This window comes from Cyprinus carpio, chromosome A9 (genome assembly GCF_018340385.1).
Source record: "Cyprinus carpio isolate SPL01 chromosome A9, ASM1834038v1, whole genome shotgun sequence".
Lineage (NCBI taxonomy): Eukaryota > Metazoa > Chordata > Actinopteri > Cypriniformes > Cyprinidae > Cyprinus > Cyprinus carpio.
Window position 1 is genome coordinate 1503767 of NC_056580.1, and position 19563 is coordinate 1523329.

The following is a 19563-nucleotide window of genomic DNA, read 5'->3' on the forward strand; positions in this document are numbered from 1 at the left end:
ATAAAAATAAAGTCACATTAACTAGCAACATAATTCACAAACATTTTACAACCACAAAATGTCACAATACTGCTTGTATTTATTTTCAACACAAGATTTTTATCATTTAAAACATCTTTTTGTGAAATGTTTAGGTTGAAAAGTGTGTTTGAGTTATATTTGTTTAAAACAAATCACCCAGGTTTGATATTTTCTATCTAATGCAATGACATTCAGACAGTGTTAAGTGTGACTGATTTCAGCGTCCAACACATTTTAATTCTGAATATGCTGCCAAATAATAATATAGAAGAAGGGGACGAGTGTCTTACCGTTAACCAGTACACAAGCTGTACACACAGCTCTGCCATGATCATTCACTGCGACACATGAATACATGCCTGCATCCTCCAAAACAGCTGCTTTAACTCTCAGCTGAGTCGTACTATTCTCAAACACAGTGTGGGAATATGGAACAGGCTGATCTGAAAAGACCAATACAGAACAAAAAGAAAGAGACTGTAACTGACTGACAAATCAAGTTCTGAGAACTTTGTAATGTAACATCCCACTGAGACAGGGATGTGGATGACACTTCATCCACTCTGCAAAAACTGGGATGGACAAGGTGAAGATTATGTAGATAAAATTCACTAACAAGGTTATTTTGGAGCGATCATAACGAGAATGTAGAATGCTGCAGTGATTACAATAATTATATTTTTCAGGCCAGCCTGGAAGTTTTGTCTCTGATCAAAAACACAGTATGATTTTTCCATTGTGTTGGATTATTGCAGAAAATATGTATTGCTCTGTGCAGGACTTCAACCTCACCACCATTACGAAAAAAAAAAAAAAAAAAAAAAAAAACCTTTTCCCTGAAAGAAGAGCTTGCAAGAGCATGATTATAAACAACGCTGTAACAACAATGTATTTTATGTTGTAGAATAAAACATTTAGCTATTTCAGGCATATAACCAATATCCAGCTCAGCCTAAATGTTGATCTCCAGTGATAGTGCCCTCTGGTGGCACTGGAAGGATTAGTATGTGAATATATCTGTCAAACGGGAATTGTAAAGAATAGCATACAACCATACTACTCATACATAGTCTCTTTGCAGTATAAGTCACAATGTAAAATGTTTTTGCTTTTATATGACTTTACTTGCTAAACGTGCCTGAGACCACTAGGATTCAAAGAGCATTCCTAAATGAGGAATCATAAGGAAAAGCTTCTTCCTCCTCGTTTTCTGACTTTCCTTTCTTTTTGTAAACCCCCCTCTTTTTCCAAGAATTGTAAAATCAGCCCGCACAGATGCAGTAAGCTCTCTCTCCCTCTCTCTCTCTCTAAGATGTCTGACTTACCGAGTTCATCTGTGCGTAATATTTCAGGGTGAGTGATGCATGTTTTGCCTTTATATGGTTTTAAGGTCTCATATTTGCTCAAATGCCCCTGCTGTGGCTCAAAGTTTCTCAGGGATACCCAAAGTCAAACTACAGAGACTTTCATCTGTCTGTAATGAAGACACCGTAGTGACCGTAGTCTTCCAGCCTGTCTGATCCAGGACAGCACATAGAATCTAATGTTCATATGGAATTAAAATGGTTAAAATTTGAAAAAATCTATAGTCACTATACAGAAACAATAAATGCTGAATAATAATTGTTAAATCATTGAATTATATGGAATCCTTTGAAGTAACATTATCTTGTGTATTGCTGTAATTAACATCATTAGTGGTGTTTTCACAGGCAAGCATCACTTTTCACTGTGCCTTATACTTTCACTTATTTTATTTTTTCTCAAACTCCACACCATTTTTGCTAAACTGTTTTAAAATTCTAAAAACTTTAGTTAGTTATTAGATGCTGGAAAATGTGAAATTTTAGATAATTGCTGTATTGTTTCGTTTGCCTTAGATTTGGTAGCATTGTTCAGATTCTTTAAGAATGCCAAAAAAAGTTGAAATGAAAATGGCAACAATTTCAGTTTGACAAAATCACAGCAGCACTACTGTTACATGTAATTGTTGCTATGTGGTTGCATTCACAATTTCACATGAACAGCAATTACAGGCAAAGAATAAATAAAGGGCAAAGACTATTTTAACTGGACAGAGAACAGAGTGACACACACACACACACACACACACACACACACACACACACACACACACACACACACACACACACACACACACACACACACACACACACACACTAACCTTCATAACCATTCTGCCTCAGACATGAGCAGAGACAGATACATTTATATCTTGGCATTGTAGGTCAGAAATATTTACAGTAAAAAGGAGTAATCTTAATGCAACTTTGCCCAGTACTGTTTTTTCTCTCTCTCTCTCATTTTTTTCTAGACTTTAAAAAAAAAAAAAAAAAAACAGCATCTGCCCTCTGCTGGTTACAAAGTCCATATCGGTCCACATTGCAGATTTATTTAGGCTAAAAACCATCCTACACAGGACCAATCAAATAAAATTACCCTTTCTTTCTTTCTTTCTTTCTTTCTTTCTTTCTTTCTTTCTTTCTTTCTTTCTTTCTTTCTTTCTTTCTTTCTATTTTAATATATTTATTTATTTACAAGATGCTATTATGTTTTTTTTTTAGTTTAATTTTGTTGTATTTTTGTCATTTTTATTAGCTTCTGTGTTTTTATATGTCTGTATGTTTTAGTGATTTTATTTCAGTTTCAGTTATTTTAGTAAATAAAGTTAGACTAAATGAAACTGAGGAATGTTTCCTTGGCATCTAGTTAAAATAAAATCAGTTTGAATCCGTATATATTTATTTGTTTGTTTTTCAGTTAACATTAATTTTATTTCAAGTAACAAAACATTGTTTTTGCTTGTTTGTTTGTTTGTTTTGTTTTAGTTGACTACAATGTTATTTACAGTAGGGCCAGATATGTTAACATAGATTAAATTAGCCAAGGCTTTAATCTAAAGTGACATAACAAATCAGTTTGTTGTAAGGGCCTGCAATACTGATAGACTACACAATGCCAGGCTTAAGAATAAACTATATTAGTTCAGTGAACAGACACAGAACCGATAGTGAGGGGTCTGTTGGTGTGCAGGTTAAAAGCAGTCTGAGTATTATTATTAAACATTCTAGATATCTGCTTGGTGCTAAACTGAGCATATGTGAAGAATTACTGGATCACTGACAATTGAAAGTGTCACTCAAACACTGTGTGCTCTTACCATTGTGCAGCCAGGTGAGCTCAGGCAGTGGTCTGCCCTCCACTGAGCACTGCAGGACGAATTCCTGTCCCTCTAGTACTGAACAATCCTTCAGAGGAGAACTGAACACCGGGGGCTTCGCCTCCACCCTCACACCTACAACACACCCACACCAATACAAAAATCATGACTTATCCTCTGTGACCACACAGCATCTCAAAGCAATTGTTTTCACCAATAGGTGGCACTGCCAGACTACTACTACAATAAATAAATAAATAATAATTATAATAATGTGAAGTTTATTATTATTATTATTATTATTATTATTATTATTATTATTATTATTATGTATAAATGATTGTTGACAAATAGTATGTCCATTATTTAATTATTAATCTTTTTTTTATCAAGATTAACATCTATAAGAATGGATTCCACTACTCTTCAAACATTTGGGGTCAGTAACATTTTTATACATATTTATATATTATTATATATTATTATTATTATTATTATTAAAAATATATTATTATATATTATTATTATTATTATTATTAAAAAAGGATGCATTAAATTGAAAAAAAAAAACAGTGAATATGTGTATAATGTTTCTAACAAATGCTGTTCTCTTGAACTTTCTATTCATCAAAAGATCTTTACAAATATACTGAATATACCAAAGAAAACACAAAAAAACAAATCATCAAAAACTAAAAAAATAAACAAATTAACTAATTAATTAATTATGTAACTAATTAATTAATTAATTATGTAACTGCTTAATAAACTTAAAATGAACAATTAGTTGTTGTTTTTGTTATAATACTTAAATGGCAATCCATAAAAGGTAGCTGTATAAAATGACTGGTGAATTCTTACGTTTGACAGTCAGGCTCCAGTGGGCCGCAGTCTTTCCTCTTGTGTTGGCAGCAGTGCAGCCGTACTGTCCCGTGTCAGTTATGTGAGCGCTCTCCAGACACAGGACGTGCAGACTGCCCTCCTGTCGCGTGCTGACGCCTGATCTCTGTCTGAGAGGAGCTCCATCTTTCATCCAGCTCACCGTCGGCACTGGAGACCCAGACACTGAGAGAGCACAGCGTCACATAACTCATTCAACAACATCTACGTAAATCTGCAAAGCAAAGCAACACAACTTTGCACAACATCTACAAGTCTTGCTTTGAATTGTGCACAATTGTTTCCCCCATTGAAGAACCGACTGTCACACAATCATTGTGATATGTCTCTATAAGGCAAATTTTTTCTGAAACACACACACACACACACACACACACACACACACACACACACACACACACACACACACACACACACACAAAAAAAATCCTCACAGAAATAATCTTAATCAACAGTTACCCTCACACACCTGTAGGTAATCAATAGCAATTAAATGAAAATGTAGTATAGTTTAAATTTATATTAAATCAGTTAGCATAGTGTTTTTGATCCACTTTATATTTAATTTCATGATTTCTTCTATTGTCTGTGAAATATGGTTAAACTGTACTTCTGAAAGAACAAAAAAACACAAAATATTAACAAAAATAAACTTAAATTTTACTTCTAACAAAAAAACAATAAAAATAAATACTTTACACTTTATGTTAAAGTGTCCTTGTTACAGTGTAATTATACATTTAAGTACCGAGTGATATTAATTAACTACATGTACTTACTATATGGTTAGGGTTAGGATTAGGGTTTGGCTTAGGGTTTCTTGCATGTAATTATGCATAATTAATTGTTATAATAATAGTAAGTGCATGTGACGTGTAACAATAAAGTGTTATCAATATATGTCATGTATTTAACTTTATTTGTAATTACACATGTGTAATAATGAAGTAGCAATTTACTCAATTTAAAAATATATTAACTTTTAATAAGACTCTATAGCTAAAATTACAATAATAAAATACTTTACATGTGTTTTATTATGCTAGTCAACACAAAAATAGCTTAATTCTTTAAATTATTGAAACAATAATTTAAAATGTATTTAAAAGTAATTGTATTGCTTATTCAATAGAATTTGGCACACTTTTTACAAGGGAATTCATAAAGTCTCATCCTTCTGGCAGAACAGAAGCTATAAGAGCAGACATGTGAACTGCTGCTGCTGTGCAGTGATTTAGACAGCAGCAGGTCACGATTTAAATAACCTGCAAGCTCTATATTTGATCCCAGTCACTTCAGTTCACTAGACTCACCTTGGCATCTGAACGTGACCTTTTCCCCCTGCGCAACCTCTCGGCTCTGAGGCTGGGAGTCAAAACTTGGCAGAGTTTCTAGCATGTCCACTTTGCTCTCTCTGGTTTGCTGGCGGGCGTCTCTGCTGGACTCCAGCCGTGATGCTTCAGGAACCTTTTCTGGATCTCTGAACGAACCGGAAGCTCTTTTTATGCCATGTGACTCATTCTTTACAATGTTCTGACTTCTTACATTCACAAGGTTTGATGTCTTTTGACCAGCTGCTGATTTTCCATCTGTGGATTTGCTGATAGGTTGTGAGGATAGTGATGATGTTATTTTTGGTTCGTCTGTTCTGGTCACAATGGTAGTAGACGGCGGTGTGCGTGTCTCTGTGGTTGCAGTGCGGCTGGATGTGCTGGAAGGTTTTTGTTTAACGTCAAATCCGTTGGTGCTGTGCTTGACCACACATGGTTTCGAGAGATCTTGAGATGCTTTGGGGACGCTATGGAACGAAAGAATGAGAACAGTCAAGTGAACAAACATTGCTGACTGTAAAGAAGCAGTAGAGCAGAGTCTTTCAAACTGGGGTCTGGGGACCACCAGAGGGCCACAAGAGAGTGCTGGAGAAATAGAGTTTAAAAAATGAAAAATAGTGCTGTCAAAATTAATGCATTAACATATGCATTTTTGTCAGTTTAATGCGTTAAAAATATTTAACCCAATTAACACAATGGTGGAGCTATGGTTGGCCACCCCACTCATAACTGCTGCTTCTGTCTTTTTTTTTCTTGACAATAATTGCATCTATTTAGACTCAGATTGTCTTTACCACCACACTGAATGGGAGACTTTTCAGACGCACACTCTAACTTCGCATCAGCGCCAGGCACTAGCCAAATGAGCCCGGAAAAGGTACAGGTGACGAGGAGCTTCAGTAGAACAACAGTGGACTGCAAGCAAATGAGATACATTTTCCTGCCCTGTCAGCCTTTATACTATACTCATAGCATATGCACTTTAATTTCATAATAAAGCACATAAGATACCACAAGCATTCAATATCGTAATTATGTCACCAGTTAAGTTATGAAGTTACCAAAAAGGCAATTAAAGCTGCCTTAAATCTGTGCATGCATGTAAGTATATATATATAAATAACTGTATTAAATATATAAATAAATACAGTACTATACGAGTAAAATAACAAGTAGGTGAAATAACTCAATAAAGTGACATCATATTTGGTGGTCATGTCATGGATCCTTTCAAAGATTGAAAACCCAGATTGCAGACTAGAGTGAATGACTCTTAAAGTCATATAGGCCACACGAGTAAAGTAAATGTAAAATAATAAAAAAAATAAGTAGAAGAAGACCAATTTTGCATACAGAATTTTTTTTTTTACGATAATTAAGAACCTTGAAACTTGCCTACCAAGTTGATGGCAGTTATATGATTCATCGTGAAGATTAAAAGGATTTTTGAAATATTTATCAGAAAACAAAACCACTATAAAATACTGCATTATGTCTTGTCTTGTAAATTTGGTATTTTGTTGTAACTTTATGTTAGTGCATACTGTAATAGAAAGGACTAAATAAAAGCTCTTCACTTACGTGACTGTTTCAGTGTCTCCATCTGCAAAAGAACAACGGAATAACCTTTGAGGACTTCAGAATCTGAACTGTGAGCTATTTAGCTGAACTGGATAACATTAAGATATTAATAAAACCCATGTACTGTAGCTATTGCTTTGACATCTGTGGGACATTCTGTTACCAAAAATGGATTATGGTCCAACAAGAACCCAAAACACAAGTCTCAATTGATGGCCCTCATTTGTTGCAACTGTGAGATGTAGCTACTACCCAAACAATGAGAAATTGTTTTCAAAATAAGGGGAATAAAGTTGCAACTGTGAGAAATAAAGCTGAAATAATGAGAATTAGTTCTCCATTTACAAATTACGTTGCAAAAGTGAAGTGAAGTAAAGTGAAGTGTGAGGGCAAAGTGTTTTATTCAGAGCCCTTGAGAAATAGCCCCACAGCTGTATCTGTTTCTCTTTCTGTGTTACCTTGGACAATAAGTTCGGCGGTTGCAGAGGCTTTCCCGGCACTGTTGGCCACCAGACAGGTGTACACACCAGCGTCCTCTGAGCACATGTGGCGAATCTCCAGGAAATGCATTCCTGACCTCTCAAACATGTTATAGTGATCAGACTGTTGGATCTTCTCTTCTCCCTAACAGAGTAAATGCAGGGAATTAATATATTATGGCTCAATCTGTGATTTTAGATATTCTTTAATCGTGTCTCACCTTATACCACTGCACCAGTGGCTGGGGTCGTCCCGTGATCTTGGCTGAGAATTTGCCGCTCTGGCCCACTTTGAGATACAGGCGAGAAGGTTTAGTCACAAACTTTGGGGGGCTTTCACCCCAGATACTGGGTCTATTCTCTATTGCAGGGACACCCAGAGATCCACTGGAGACAGAAGAGAGAAAACATATGTAACACTAATAATTTACAGGACTGAATGCTTGAATATAAGTTATTACATTAATTTGCTGTTAATTATGTCTACAAAATGGCCAAAATGTTGATATAATTGCAAATTTGAAAGAAATTTCAATTGCTTATTAAATTTTGTCAAATGTATTATGTTTTATTTTAACTTCCAGAATCCTATATTAGGATTTTCTTCATATGGTGACAATAGAATATTGAAGTTAAAATCACAAATATTTCCAAATTAGTCAATGGTACAGTATTCTTCCTTTAAATGAAATGTATTGTTGTGATTCATATATATATATATATATATATATATATATATATATATATATATATATATATATATATATATATATATATATATATATATATATATATATACACAGGTGCTGGTCATATAATTAGAATACCATCAAAAAGATTTATTTCATTAATTTCATTCAAAAAGTGAAACTTGTATATTATATTCATTCATTACACAGAGACTGATATATTTCAAATGTTTATTTCTTTTAATTTTTAAGATTTTAACTGACAACTAAGGAAAATCCCAAATTCAGTATCTCAGAAAATTAGAATATAAATTAAGACCAATACTAAGAAATGATTTTTAGAAATCTTGGCCAACTAAAAAGTATAAAAATGAAAAGTATGAGCATGTACAGCACTCAATACTAAGTTGGGGCTCCTTTTGCCTGAATTACTGCAGCAATGTGGCGTGGCATGGAGTCGATCAGTCTGTGGCACTGCTCAGGTGTTATGAGAGCCCAGGTTGCTCTGATAGTGGCCTTCAGCTCTTCTGCATTCTTGGGTCTGGCATATCACATCTTCCTCTTCACAATACCCCATAGATTTTCTATGGGGTTAAGGTCAGGCGAGTTTGCTGGCCAATTAAGAACAGGGATACCATGATCCTTAAACCTGGTACTGGTAAGCTTTGGCACTGTGTGCTGGGCCCAAGCCCTGTTGGAAAATGAAATCTGCATCTCCATAAAGTTGGTCAGCAGTAGGAAGCATGAAGTGCTCGAAAACTTCCTGGTATACGGCTGTGTTGACCTTGGACCTCAGAAAACACAGTGGACCAACACCAGCAGATGACATGGCACCGAAAACCATCACTGACTGTGGAAACTTTACACTGGACCTCAAGAAACGTGGACTGTGTGCCTCTCCTCTCTCCCTCCAGACTCTGGGACCCTAATGCAATGCAAAATTTATTTTCATGAGAGCACATAACTTTGGACTACTCAGCAGCAGTCCAGACCTTTTTGAAGCGAGACGCTTCTGACGCTGTCTGTTGTTCAAGAATCCGACAGCTGAAACCCATGTCTTGCATATGTCCTTGTGTAGTGGTTCTTGAAGCACTGACTCCAGCTGCAGTCCACTCTTTGTGAATCTCCCCCACATTTTTGAATGGGTTTGGTTTCACAGTCCTCTCCAGGGTCTTTTCCTTCCCTTCGCCTCTCTGTTAATGTGCTTGGACACAGAGCTCTGTGAACAGCCAGCCTCTTTTGCAATGACCTTTTGTGTCTTGCCCTCCTTGTGCAAGGTGTCAATGGTCGTCTTTTGGACAACTGTCAATTCAGCAGTCTTCCCCATGATTGTGTAGCCTACAGAACTTAGACTGAGAGACCATTTAAAGGCTTTGCAGGTGTTTTGAGTTAATTAACTGATTAGAGTGTGGCACCAGGTGTCTTCAATATCAAACCTTTTCACAATATTCTAATTTTCTGAGATACTGAATTTGGGATTTTCCTTAGCTGTCAGTTATAAACATCAAAATTAAAAGAAATAAACATTTGAAATATATCAGTCTGTGTGTAATGAATAAATATAATATACAAGTTTCACTTTTTGAATGGAATTAGTGAAAAAAAATCAACTTTTTGACGATAATCTAATTACATGACCAGCACCTGTATATATATATATACTCATTAATATATATATATATATATATCAGATTAAACAGGGTATACTCATTACCAAAATGATATAGTTTGTTGTGTATTTCATATTCATGTATGGCATGTCCATTTTTAGGCAGTATGTAACTCACCCTGCTCTGTTGGAGGAAGGAAGACTGTATTTTTTTCCTGCATTTCCTGTGTGGGATGGAAAAAGATAATCACGATACTCCAAGTGCAAAGTACACAGTTATCCATAAACACACAGAATTTATGTCACACATTAAAAGCAGATTTCATTTCCCCTCTCTTCTTTCTCTATCTCTCATAAACATGGCTTGAGCTGCATGCTATTATCTGTTGCTTGTTGTAAAGTACTTGAACAGCTCCATATGTTTGTGTTTCTGTGAAGTATGCCGAAGGAAGTTTATTAAGCATTTATTAGTCTATAAATCAGTACAGATGTAGTGCTGCATCTCTAAATGTGGACATGATTACTGTAGGCAAAAAGAGTGTAAAATGAGAAATGCAGTATACACTATAATGTAAACTTTTGAGTATATGCACTGTAGTAAACTGCAAAGTAAACTGTATGAAAATAATGTAAAGTTTAGTGTTTATTCTATGCTGTAATATTTACAGGCTTTCTGCTGAAGTATGCAGTGAGGTGTAAGGTGTTATTCACTTCAGTATAGGAATATGAACAGTCTTTATGAACATCTGTATGCAACTGTTACAATAAAATGTTAAAGGAACAGTTCACCCAAAAGTCTGTATAACTTTCTTTCTTCTGTGGAACTGTGGAAATGTTTGAGAATGTCAAAGCTTCTCTTTGTCAAACAGTAAAAGAAAATGATTTAAAAAGTCAAGCAATGCAGTGTTACATGTATGCTTTGTCTGTCTATTTTCTGTCTGCCCTGTTTGATCTAGTTTTATGGAAGCAGATTAGTCTCAAATATAATTCACGCAAAAAACACGATTCACACATGCGTAGACAATTTCACATGCAAGAAACCTAATTCACGTACACACAAAAAAAATTAACATGCGTGAAAAAAAAAATATATTCACAAAAAGCAATTCACATGCGCAAAATAAAATTATATATTCATAAAATACATTTCACAAATGCAAAACACAATTCGTAGATATACAACTGTGCACAAAAACCTTTGAATGTTTAAAATGTACGAGTGTCTGAATGTATAAATCGTCATTTACTACGAATCCACTCGGATTTGTGTGTGTGTGTGTTTTTGAGACTTTTCCTGGCAGAGCTCTCTTCCCACGTGGGTCTGTCGTACTCTTTAGCCAATCAGATGCGAGCTTACCATTCAACCAATCATACCATAAGCCACTGAGTAATCTTCCAGCACCCCCCATGAAGAAGGGCCGAAAGACTCTGGGAAGTTTCTTCAAAGCAGCACAAGGCAATGACAACAAGTCCTCTTCTCTAGAGCAAGCAGTGTCCACAGAGCTGGAGGCATATCTTCTGACATGCAACATCGACAGTGAAGATGACCCCTTAATCCTGGTGGCGGCAAAAATAGCAATGTATATCCACGGTTGTCTGTGTTGGTGAAGAAATACCTATGCATTCCAGCTACCAGCTCACCTTCTGAGCGGCTGTTCAGTACAGGGGGCAACATTGTGACATGCCACCGTGCATCACTAAAGCCAGAGCATGTTGATAGACTTGTTTTTCTGGCCAGGAATCTTTAAGTGCAATATTCAGGGTCACATATAGGGTTATGTGAGAGGCCTATGTCCCAAAGAAAATAATATTTAATTTACTCTTTTGTAATGGCCAAATTAATATTAATTTTCTTTTGTCATTGACGCCTTAGTAGGTTGGCAGATTTGTTTTATTTATGCTTATGTTACAATTTTTAGAGCCTAATTGAATGGCCAATTGAATGTTTGTTTTATTTTTTCATTGAAGCCTTCATTTACAGGTGTGTGGAGTTGGCTCAAGAAACATTAAACTACTAAAAGGCCAGCAATTAAAGACAAGGTGCCGCTATATATACAAAATAAATTATTAGTTTTTGATACTGCAACTGCACTTCAGTGGCCAATTGCTCCTTTTCTTTAGACACTGAACCCTCAGAATGTTGAATGACGTTTCAATTAGCCTATTTAGAGCCATGTTCAGGCCATATTCAGCGCAGTGCGTTAAACTTCTATTTTTGGTAACCTACTTGAATGGCCAGTTGAATGTGTAATTGTACAAAAGGCAAGCAGTTAAAGAGTGTTTCTTCTTTATTCATTGAAGCCTCTATGTTTACAGGCTTGTGGTGATGTGCAATGTGTCTATAGGTGCCAAAACAAATATTTTTTGGTACTTCCAATTTGTTTTGTTTTGTCATGGTTCATGTGTGCAATAAACATTACATTTCATGAGAAAAAAAATCGTTGTAGAGAATCGTGATATCAATTCTAAGCTAAAAAATCGTGATTCATATTTTTCCCAGAATCGTGCAGGCCTAATGGTAACTATGTTGTTGTTATTGTAAGTCCATTTTTTGTTTATTTATTTATTTATTTATTTTTTTTACATATTCTCTAAAGCAGTGGTTCTCAACTCCAGGCCTCGGGACCCACTGCTCTGCACATTTTGAATGTTTCTGAATCTGACACACTCACTTCAGTTCAGTTCATGGATCTCTCTCCTAATGAGCTGATGATCTGAATCAGGTGCGATAAATAAGGGAGACAAACAAAATGTGCAGAGCAGTGGGTCCCGAGGACTGGAGTTGAGAACCACTGCTCTAAAGACTTGTTATCTTTTTTTTTTTACAGCATAGATTATTTTATAACCCTAACACTGACCATTGACTCTGATCTTTCTATAACACCCATTCAAGATAAGCCTCAAGCCCATCATGGTGATGCTTTACCTTCCACAATGATCTCCACGGTAACCTGGCGGCTCCCAGCATCATTGACAGCCTCACACGTGTAACGTCCTCCATCCTCATCCTGGACTTCCTGGACCGCCAGACTAAAGGTCCCACGAGCACTTTGTTCCATAGAATAATGATCTCCTGCTATCAGTAGTTTCCCATTCCTAAACCAGCAAACCTGGGGCTCTGGAAATCCACGTACCTGACAGAGATGACATAGAACGAAAGACATAAACATGACATGGGGGTGAGTAAATTATCAGGAAATCTTTAATCTGGAATAAAAAAAGATATAAAGAGTATATTCAGAATAAAAAGATGTGCATTTGTGGTTAAAAAGCATATAAATGTGTATTTTATTAATTTTTTTTTTTTTTTTTTAAATGACGGTTGTTTCGCTCGATAAGACCCTTATTCCTCAGCTGGGATCATGTTGAGCCCTTTGAAGCTGCATTGAAACTGCAATTTGGACCTTCGACCTGTTGGCTACCATTTAAATATATTATATGAAGAAAAATCCTGGAATGTTTTTCTCAAAAACCTTAATATATTTGCGACTGAAGAAAGTAAGTCATGAACATCTTGGATGGCATGGGGTGAATAAATTATCAGGATTTTTTTTTTTTTTTTTTAACTCTGGAAGTGAACTAATCCTTTAAGAGATAAAAATATATATATATATATCAGATTAGTAGAAACATGCATAAAGGTAACTATGTCTTTCTCTGCTGTGTCTGCATATAACCACATAAACTCAGTAATTAGATCAGCAGTAATAAGTCATCATGACTGTCCAAGCAAACAAGTGAACATTCTTGTGTCTGACCAAAGGAAGCTACTGGGTGTGTAAAGCAAGCCAAGACAGTTCCATAATTAAAAGGTTCAGTGAGACAAATATGAACAGCATTCTGGACATGCTTACAACCCAGTGAACAGAAACGGGAACAACCTTCATTATTTGTTACTCAGTAACTGATTATCAGCATTGCCCTGCTTTTGTAGACCAAACAGCAGAGAGTTCTCTTACTTATTTCCTGAGAGCACTGTGCGTGAGTGTGTGTGTGTGTGTGTGTGTGAGATGAACAGGATAAACTTCGTACCAATTTGCAGCACCTCTCTTTCTGTCATAAAGCTTTAATCATTATAATAAGTGCAAAAATTAACCATGGTAGAATTACTACAGTGGACTGTTGGATATTGTACTTCGGTAATTGGTGCCCATTCCAGCTCCTGGAGGACCAAAGTCTTTCAAAGTTTAGCGCAAGCCTGCTACAACACATGGAGGTTTGTTGTAATCCAAGGCTGCATCTGAAAACTAAGGCAGCTGATTTGTTGCCTTTCTGCCCGATCAGATAATGACAGACAGTGTTTGCATCTGAAGGTGCCTCCCTAAACTCAAATCTAAACCACGCTGGCCCTCCAAAAGCAGAATTTGGCACCTCAGAATTGGATAATACGGTAGCACTTTATTTTACAGCCCTGTTCTGTGTGTACATACTATGTACGTATTATAGTGATTACAATAATTGGGTAATAACTAGGTACTAACCCTGAACCTACCCCTAAACTTAACTGTAGCCCATGTAGTTACCTTATATTACCCTTAATTACTTTCTTAGATGAGTATACTGTAAGTGCATGTAAGTACTTTAAAAATAAAGTGCAACCGGTAATGCACCACCACTAATCATGAATTATTTTCATTCATCCTGAGAAGTCTTTTTCTTTTACAGCATTGAAATGTCTGTCCGTTATAGATCAGCATGATGAAAAGAGCACCTGATCTGTCTATAATAGAATGAACAAAAATGCCTGAGTCATTATGGGAGTGGTGCAACTGTTCTTTTTGTGAAGTGCTCCAGAACTCAGACTCTCTCCTGTTCACTTCATTGATCTCTTTCTGCTTGTTTTCTCTTGGTTCTATCAACCATTACAAATCTGTGTGCTGACCATGTCTAATAAGGACACTGTATGGATAATCTCCCTCCATTCAGCCTCTCTTTTACCAATGTTGGCATGTATCATTTCCACAGATCTCAGTGAAGTTGTTTAACATTGTGCACTGGAAGAAGACCAAAATAAAATCATGAAACACAATCTTCCTCTCTGTCTGTAAACCAGCAGTACCGCATATCCACTTCACAAGCAAAAAAAAAAAAAAAAAAAAAAAAAAAAAAAAAAAAACAATTCAGAGGAAACTGCTAACTACTGCAAGCTGCAATGGATTTCAGATTGAATTTACACATTTATACAGTTCGATGGCATAGTAGACAATAGATTGATTCCAGATGCCCTTCCAAAATTCCTATGCTAAAAAAAAAAAAAAAAAAAAAAAAAAACTTTAGAAGAAAAACTTTACCATACAGCAAGTGTTTCTAGGAGCACGTCAAGACTGGCCTCTCTTCCTTTCAGTCAAAAGATACCTCTCTGTGACAGGTCCACTTTAGTGCAGATTTGCCCAAATATAGCCATATTAGCTCTGAAATCTCTCTGAAAAACTATTAAATCAGAGCAGTGCTGGTATTTCCTCTATGTTGGCTGTTGCTTTTTCTTGTGTACACTCTCTCAGTTTGAAGTCTTTACTCTGAGACTTGTGGTCAGGAGCTCAACCTCAAAAATCCAGCAGGACTCACATCCGATGCTGAGGGGAAGAAAAACACAGGTTTTTTTTTTTCTTTTCTCACACAATTCATACTGACATCACAAGTAGGGCACAAGTCTTCAGTTAGGCCAGACACAAAGAGGATACTTATGCATTCACAGTGTATTCACCTATGAAGCAAATTCTCATTGTGATTTTCATGAAGAAAATGTGAGTGGTGTTTGCACAAACTAAACTCACAGTCAATTGTTCTGGAGTGTGTTTCCGCAGTTTACTCGCTGCTTAAGTACCAAGTATGATGCATCATTGGAGAAATTAACTAGCTATGACTGTTTCCTGAAACCATAGTAAATCTGTCACACATTCGTGGCTTGAATCATGTTGGTTCAACAATAGAACTTGTCTCCAATGATTTTTGAATTAATCAGTCATAAGATGAACATGAAATCTGAGGACTACTTTGCTATTTATGTTCTCTGTTATTTTGGTTTATTTCCATGTTTTATTCGATGTATGATATTGTGATATGATGTATGATTTCATTGTGAGATCCTGCTTAAGTCATTCATTGGGATTCCCCAGGGACTCATATGCACTCATATGCAAAAGCTAAAAGATGTTAAATAAAATTGGCATATACTGCATATGGAACGAAAGATACAGATTGTACATGTTAGCTTGTTAAATTTGCTTTGCCGGATCTATTTGAAAAACAAAATGTCATACAAATTAGAAACTATACTTCCAACAACAACTTTGTCACGCTGTTTGCAAATACAGAACTGTTGGACTATATTGCTAATAAAGGAAACATAACCCTGGGTGGTTGGGTAGGCGCTACTACAGTATGTGGCTGCTAGTGTGTTTCCAGGGTAAAAGCAACAATGTAACTCAATGGTTATGCAACATAATACAATGCACATTGAGGGAATTAACTAGCTCACAACTATTTCCAGAATCCGTAGTACTGTAGCTCTGTTGCACATCCTTCATTTGAACCAAGTTGGTTGTTAATGATGTCATGCAGGTGGTGGAGTTATTGTAGTTAATTTATGTCAGTAGAACAGTGCAGGAAGAGGTACATGCTGAAGCTGATTATTTAGAGTTAGGGATGGGTTAAAATAATTAACCCTAAGTATAACAGTTATGCTCATACTGTATTATAGCTATTAAAGCAAACCTCAGCAAAATCTATTAAATACACCCTTAGTACATACAATAACATGTACAGTGGCTAGTGCATTGATAGTAATACATTGTGACTTAAGTGTTCAAATACTTTTCAGGGGCACTGTATGTGTACATGCAAACACAACATCAACAGATTAAGTCAAGACCACATGCCCAGCTTGTTCTAATACATCAATATACTGGAGTTTTTTTTTTTTAATGTTGCAAGATCACTAGCAAATAAAACCCACTCGTCTTTTAAAGAGCCTTTTAAACTGCTGCCCAGAACTGAACATCAGACAGTTTAGACATGCTCCGAGGCGACTCACAAGATCATCTAGAAGCCAAACCAAGACGCAATGCAGAGAACATCCAGCTGGGAAGTTTTTTTTATTTTATTTTTTTATGTTTTTCCTTGCATGCTTTTTATGGGATATAATTTGTTTTTCAATGACAGCCACTTCTTGTTTGTAATCTAAACATGATGACAACTGCTCAACCAAAACAATGTTGATGAATTCTGGAGTCTGAGATGTGGATGCTCCATGCAGAGTTCGGAGCTTCTCTGGGCTGATCTGGAGTCAGTATTGGGGATGTTCCACCTGGCTCTCATTATGGGGCCTCAGACAAATATTCACTAATGATCTGCTGTTACTGAAATAGAGCCAAAATTTTACATAGCACATACTTACATAGCTACCAACCACATACTATAAAATAGTCACTATATGCTCAATTTAGTGTATTCTGAGCTATCCATTTAGTAATGTACACATGCCACACACTCTGATAAATGATCCACTCACAGACTTTATGAATAAAGTGCAATCTGACTATTATGAGTAGCAACTATACTTGCATTTACTGAACCATTTGCCTTATATGAGTGCTTGCAAGGCAGCAAAAGAATAGTTTTAGGCAGCCTCATTGGAAAAACATGCCTGTGGTGACATTTCTGCAAAATGATATCACATTGCTTGTTGAACATTTTGCAAACTTCATGAATTGTCCAAATGAAGGTGAATCTGAAAACATTTTATTACATTGGTTGTTGTACGTATCATGGCAGTTCAGAAAGGAAATAAGTGGTGCTTAAAGGTAATGCTTTGTTGTGTGTACCACTTATACTAAATCCTACACTTAACCTAACTTATAGAGTTAAAGTGAAAATACAATAAAAATGCATTTGCTAAAGCAATCATGCCATTTGCTTCTACAAGTCTTTGAGCTTTCTCTCATAACCCATGTTTTATGGGAGTCATCTCTGAGCGCTTATTTCGAGTTTGGTTAAAGTGTACTGTGCATGACTGATGAGGCTTTATGGTACTCACAACTAAAAATGAAAACAAATGCATTAAACAGTTTAAGTTTAATTGATTGTGAGGAAGGAAAAGCAGAACTTAGATTAATTTTAATATACAGTGCTCCCTTTCATGCATTGTAAACACCTCTCATAGCTGGGTGGCACACGGTCGCTCTGAACACCCCTCAGGTGATGAAAGTGTATACAGTAAACTGATACGCACCGCTCACATTCCACCGGGTAGTGAGCCGAAACATCAAGCTGTTGTTTGACAGAGAACTCAACCTTATGTTACCCTCTCCCTCTTTCCTGTTATCACTTTTTCCTGGCTTCACCTTCACTGTTAAACCTGGCGAGGTCACGCACCTGAAATACTGCAGCACAATCAGTCCAGAGGCTCCCAGAGCACTCAAACACACTGATATCATTAACACATGCTTCTCTCTTTTACACAGAACTCAGTCCGCTCCAGCATATTCTCATCAGCACAAACTGTACACAGGTAGATATATTTTATATTATTATCTGTATAGATCTTAGTAAAATGCCAAATTATTTCTTTAAAATATCCTGTTTAATATTGATGTAAAACATTTCTACCAGAACACACTGTTTTTTATATAAATACATCGTCAGTTATACTGTATGTTTGGACACAGTAAACTGAATTTATGTGTCACGAGAAATAATGAGAAATTCAATCACGAATGCAGTGATAACAGTTCATTGGGGGGGAAAAGTTGAAACAAATATGGTAAGTCATTTGCGGGGGAATTTTTACTTTACAAATTACAGACATGGCCGATTCGCACGGGATTAAGATCACAGACAACCTCCACAATTATTACAAATGACTGGAGGTCAACAGGTAATACTAATCCCGTGAGAATAGAGATAAAGACAGCAGACACAGCAACACTAAATAGGGGAGATGACGAGCCACAGCTGGTGCCAATCAGCTCATCAGCGGCAGATATGCACAACAGACTGACAGAATAGCCAGTGAACTTGCGAACTGTGACAGTACCCCTCCTCCTAGGAACGCCTCCTGGCGCTACCGATTGCGATCGGCCTGGGCCTTGGTACATCAATAAGGGCCGATCCAATATGTCCCAGGAACCCCAACTTCCCTCCTCCGGACCGCAACCTTCCCAGTCCACCAGGTACTGGAAACCGCATTCCCTCTATCTCAAGTCCAGAATACATTTGACCAAATAGACAGGTTTCCCTGTATGCTGGAGGGAGTTTGAGGCGGACTGCCACTGGACTAAGGATATTAGTAACAGTGAAGGGGCCGATAAATTTAGGAGCTAATTTATTACATACGGAGGAGAGAGGAATGTTCTTAGAAGGAAAGCCACACTTTTTGCACATGCCACGACACCTATTAATGTAATCGATTGCGATCGGCCTGGGCCTTGGTGCACATGCCACGACACCTTTGAATGAAGGTGTGAGCAGAGGGGACCGTGATTTCAGATTCCAAACTCCAGACAAGATCTGGTAACCTAAACTACACTCAAATGGAGAGAGGCCCGTGGATGACACTGGTAACGAGTTATGTACGTACTGAAATCATGAGAGTTGCTGACTCCAGGAGGATGGATTCTGGGACACCAAACATCACAACACTCACTTCAAGTCTGGGGTTAGCTCGTTCCGTTTGGCCATTGCTCTGAGGATAAAACCCAGAAGAAAGACTGACACTCACCCCCAGCAATCGACATAATTATTTCAAAAAATTGGAAACAAATTGCTGTCCCCT

At 36.7% G+C, this 19563-nt stretch overlaps 1 protein-coding gene across 1 annotated transcript in view; it reads right to left on the reverse strand.

Annotated features, from left to right (window-relative positions):
* Positions 1–28: 28 nt before the first annotated feature.
* mylka (myosin, light chain kinase a) overlaps positions 29–19563 on the reverse strand; it is a 38295-nt gene continuing 18760 nt past the window's right edge. Inside the window, exons 3-11 of the mRNA XM_042763117.1 lie at positions 12718–12925; positions 9970–10015; positions 7715–7880; positions 7473–7638; positions 7015–7036; positions 5416–5900; positions 4064–4267; positions 3203–3337; positions 29–464 (exon numbers count right to left, since the gene is read on the reverse strand). Of these exons, the coding sequence (XP_042619051.1) occupies positions 256–464; positions 3203–3337; positions 4064–4267; positions 5416–5900; positions 7015–7036; positions 7473–7638; positions 7715–7880; positions 9970–10015; positions 12718–12925 (1641 nt within the window). The 3' untranslated portion in view covers positions 29–255. The remainder of the gene's footprint in view (positions 465–3202; positions 3338–4063; positions 4268–5415; positions 5901–7014; positions 7037–7472; positions 7639–7714; positions 7881–9969; positions 10016–12717; positions 12926–19563) is intronic.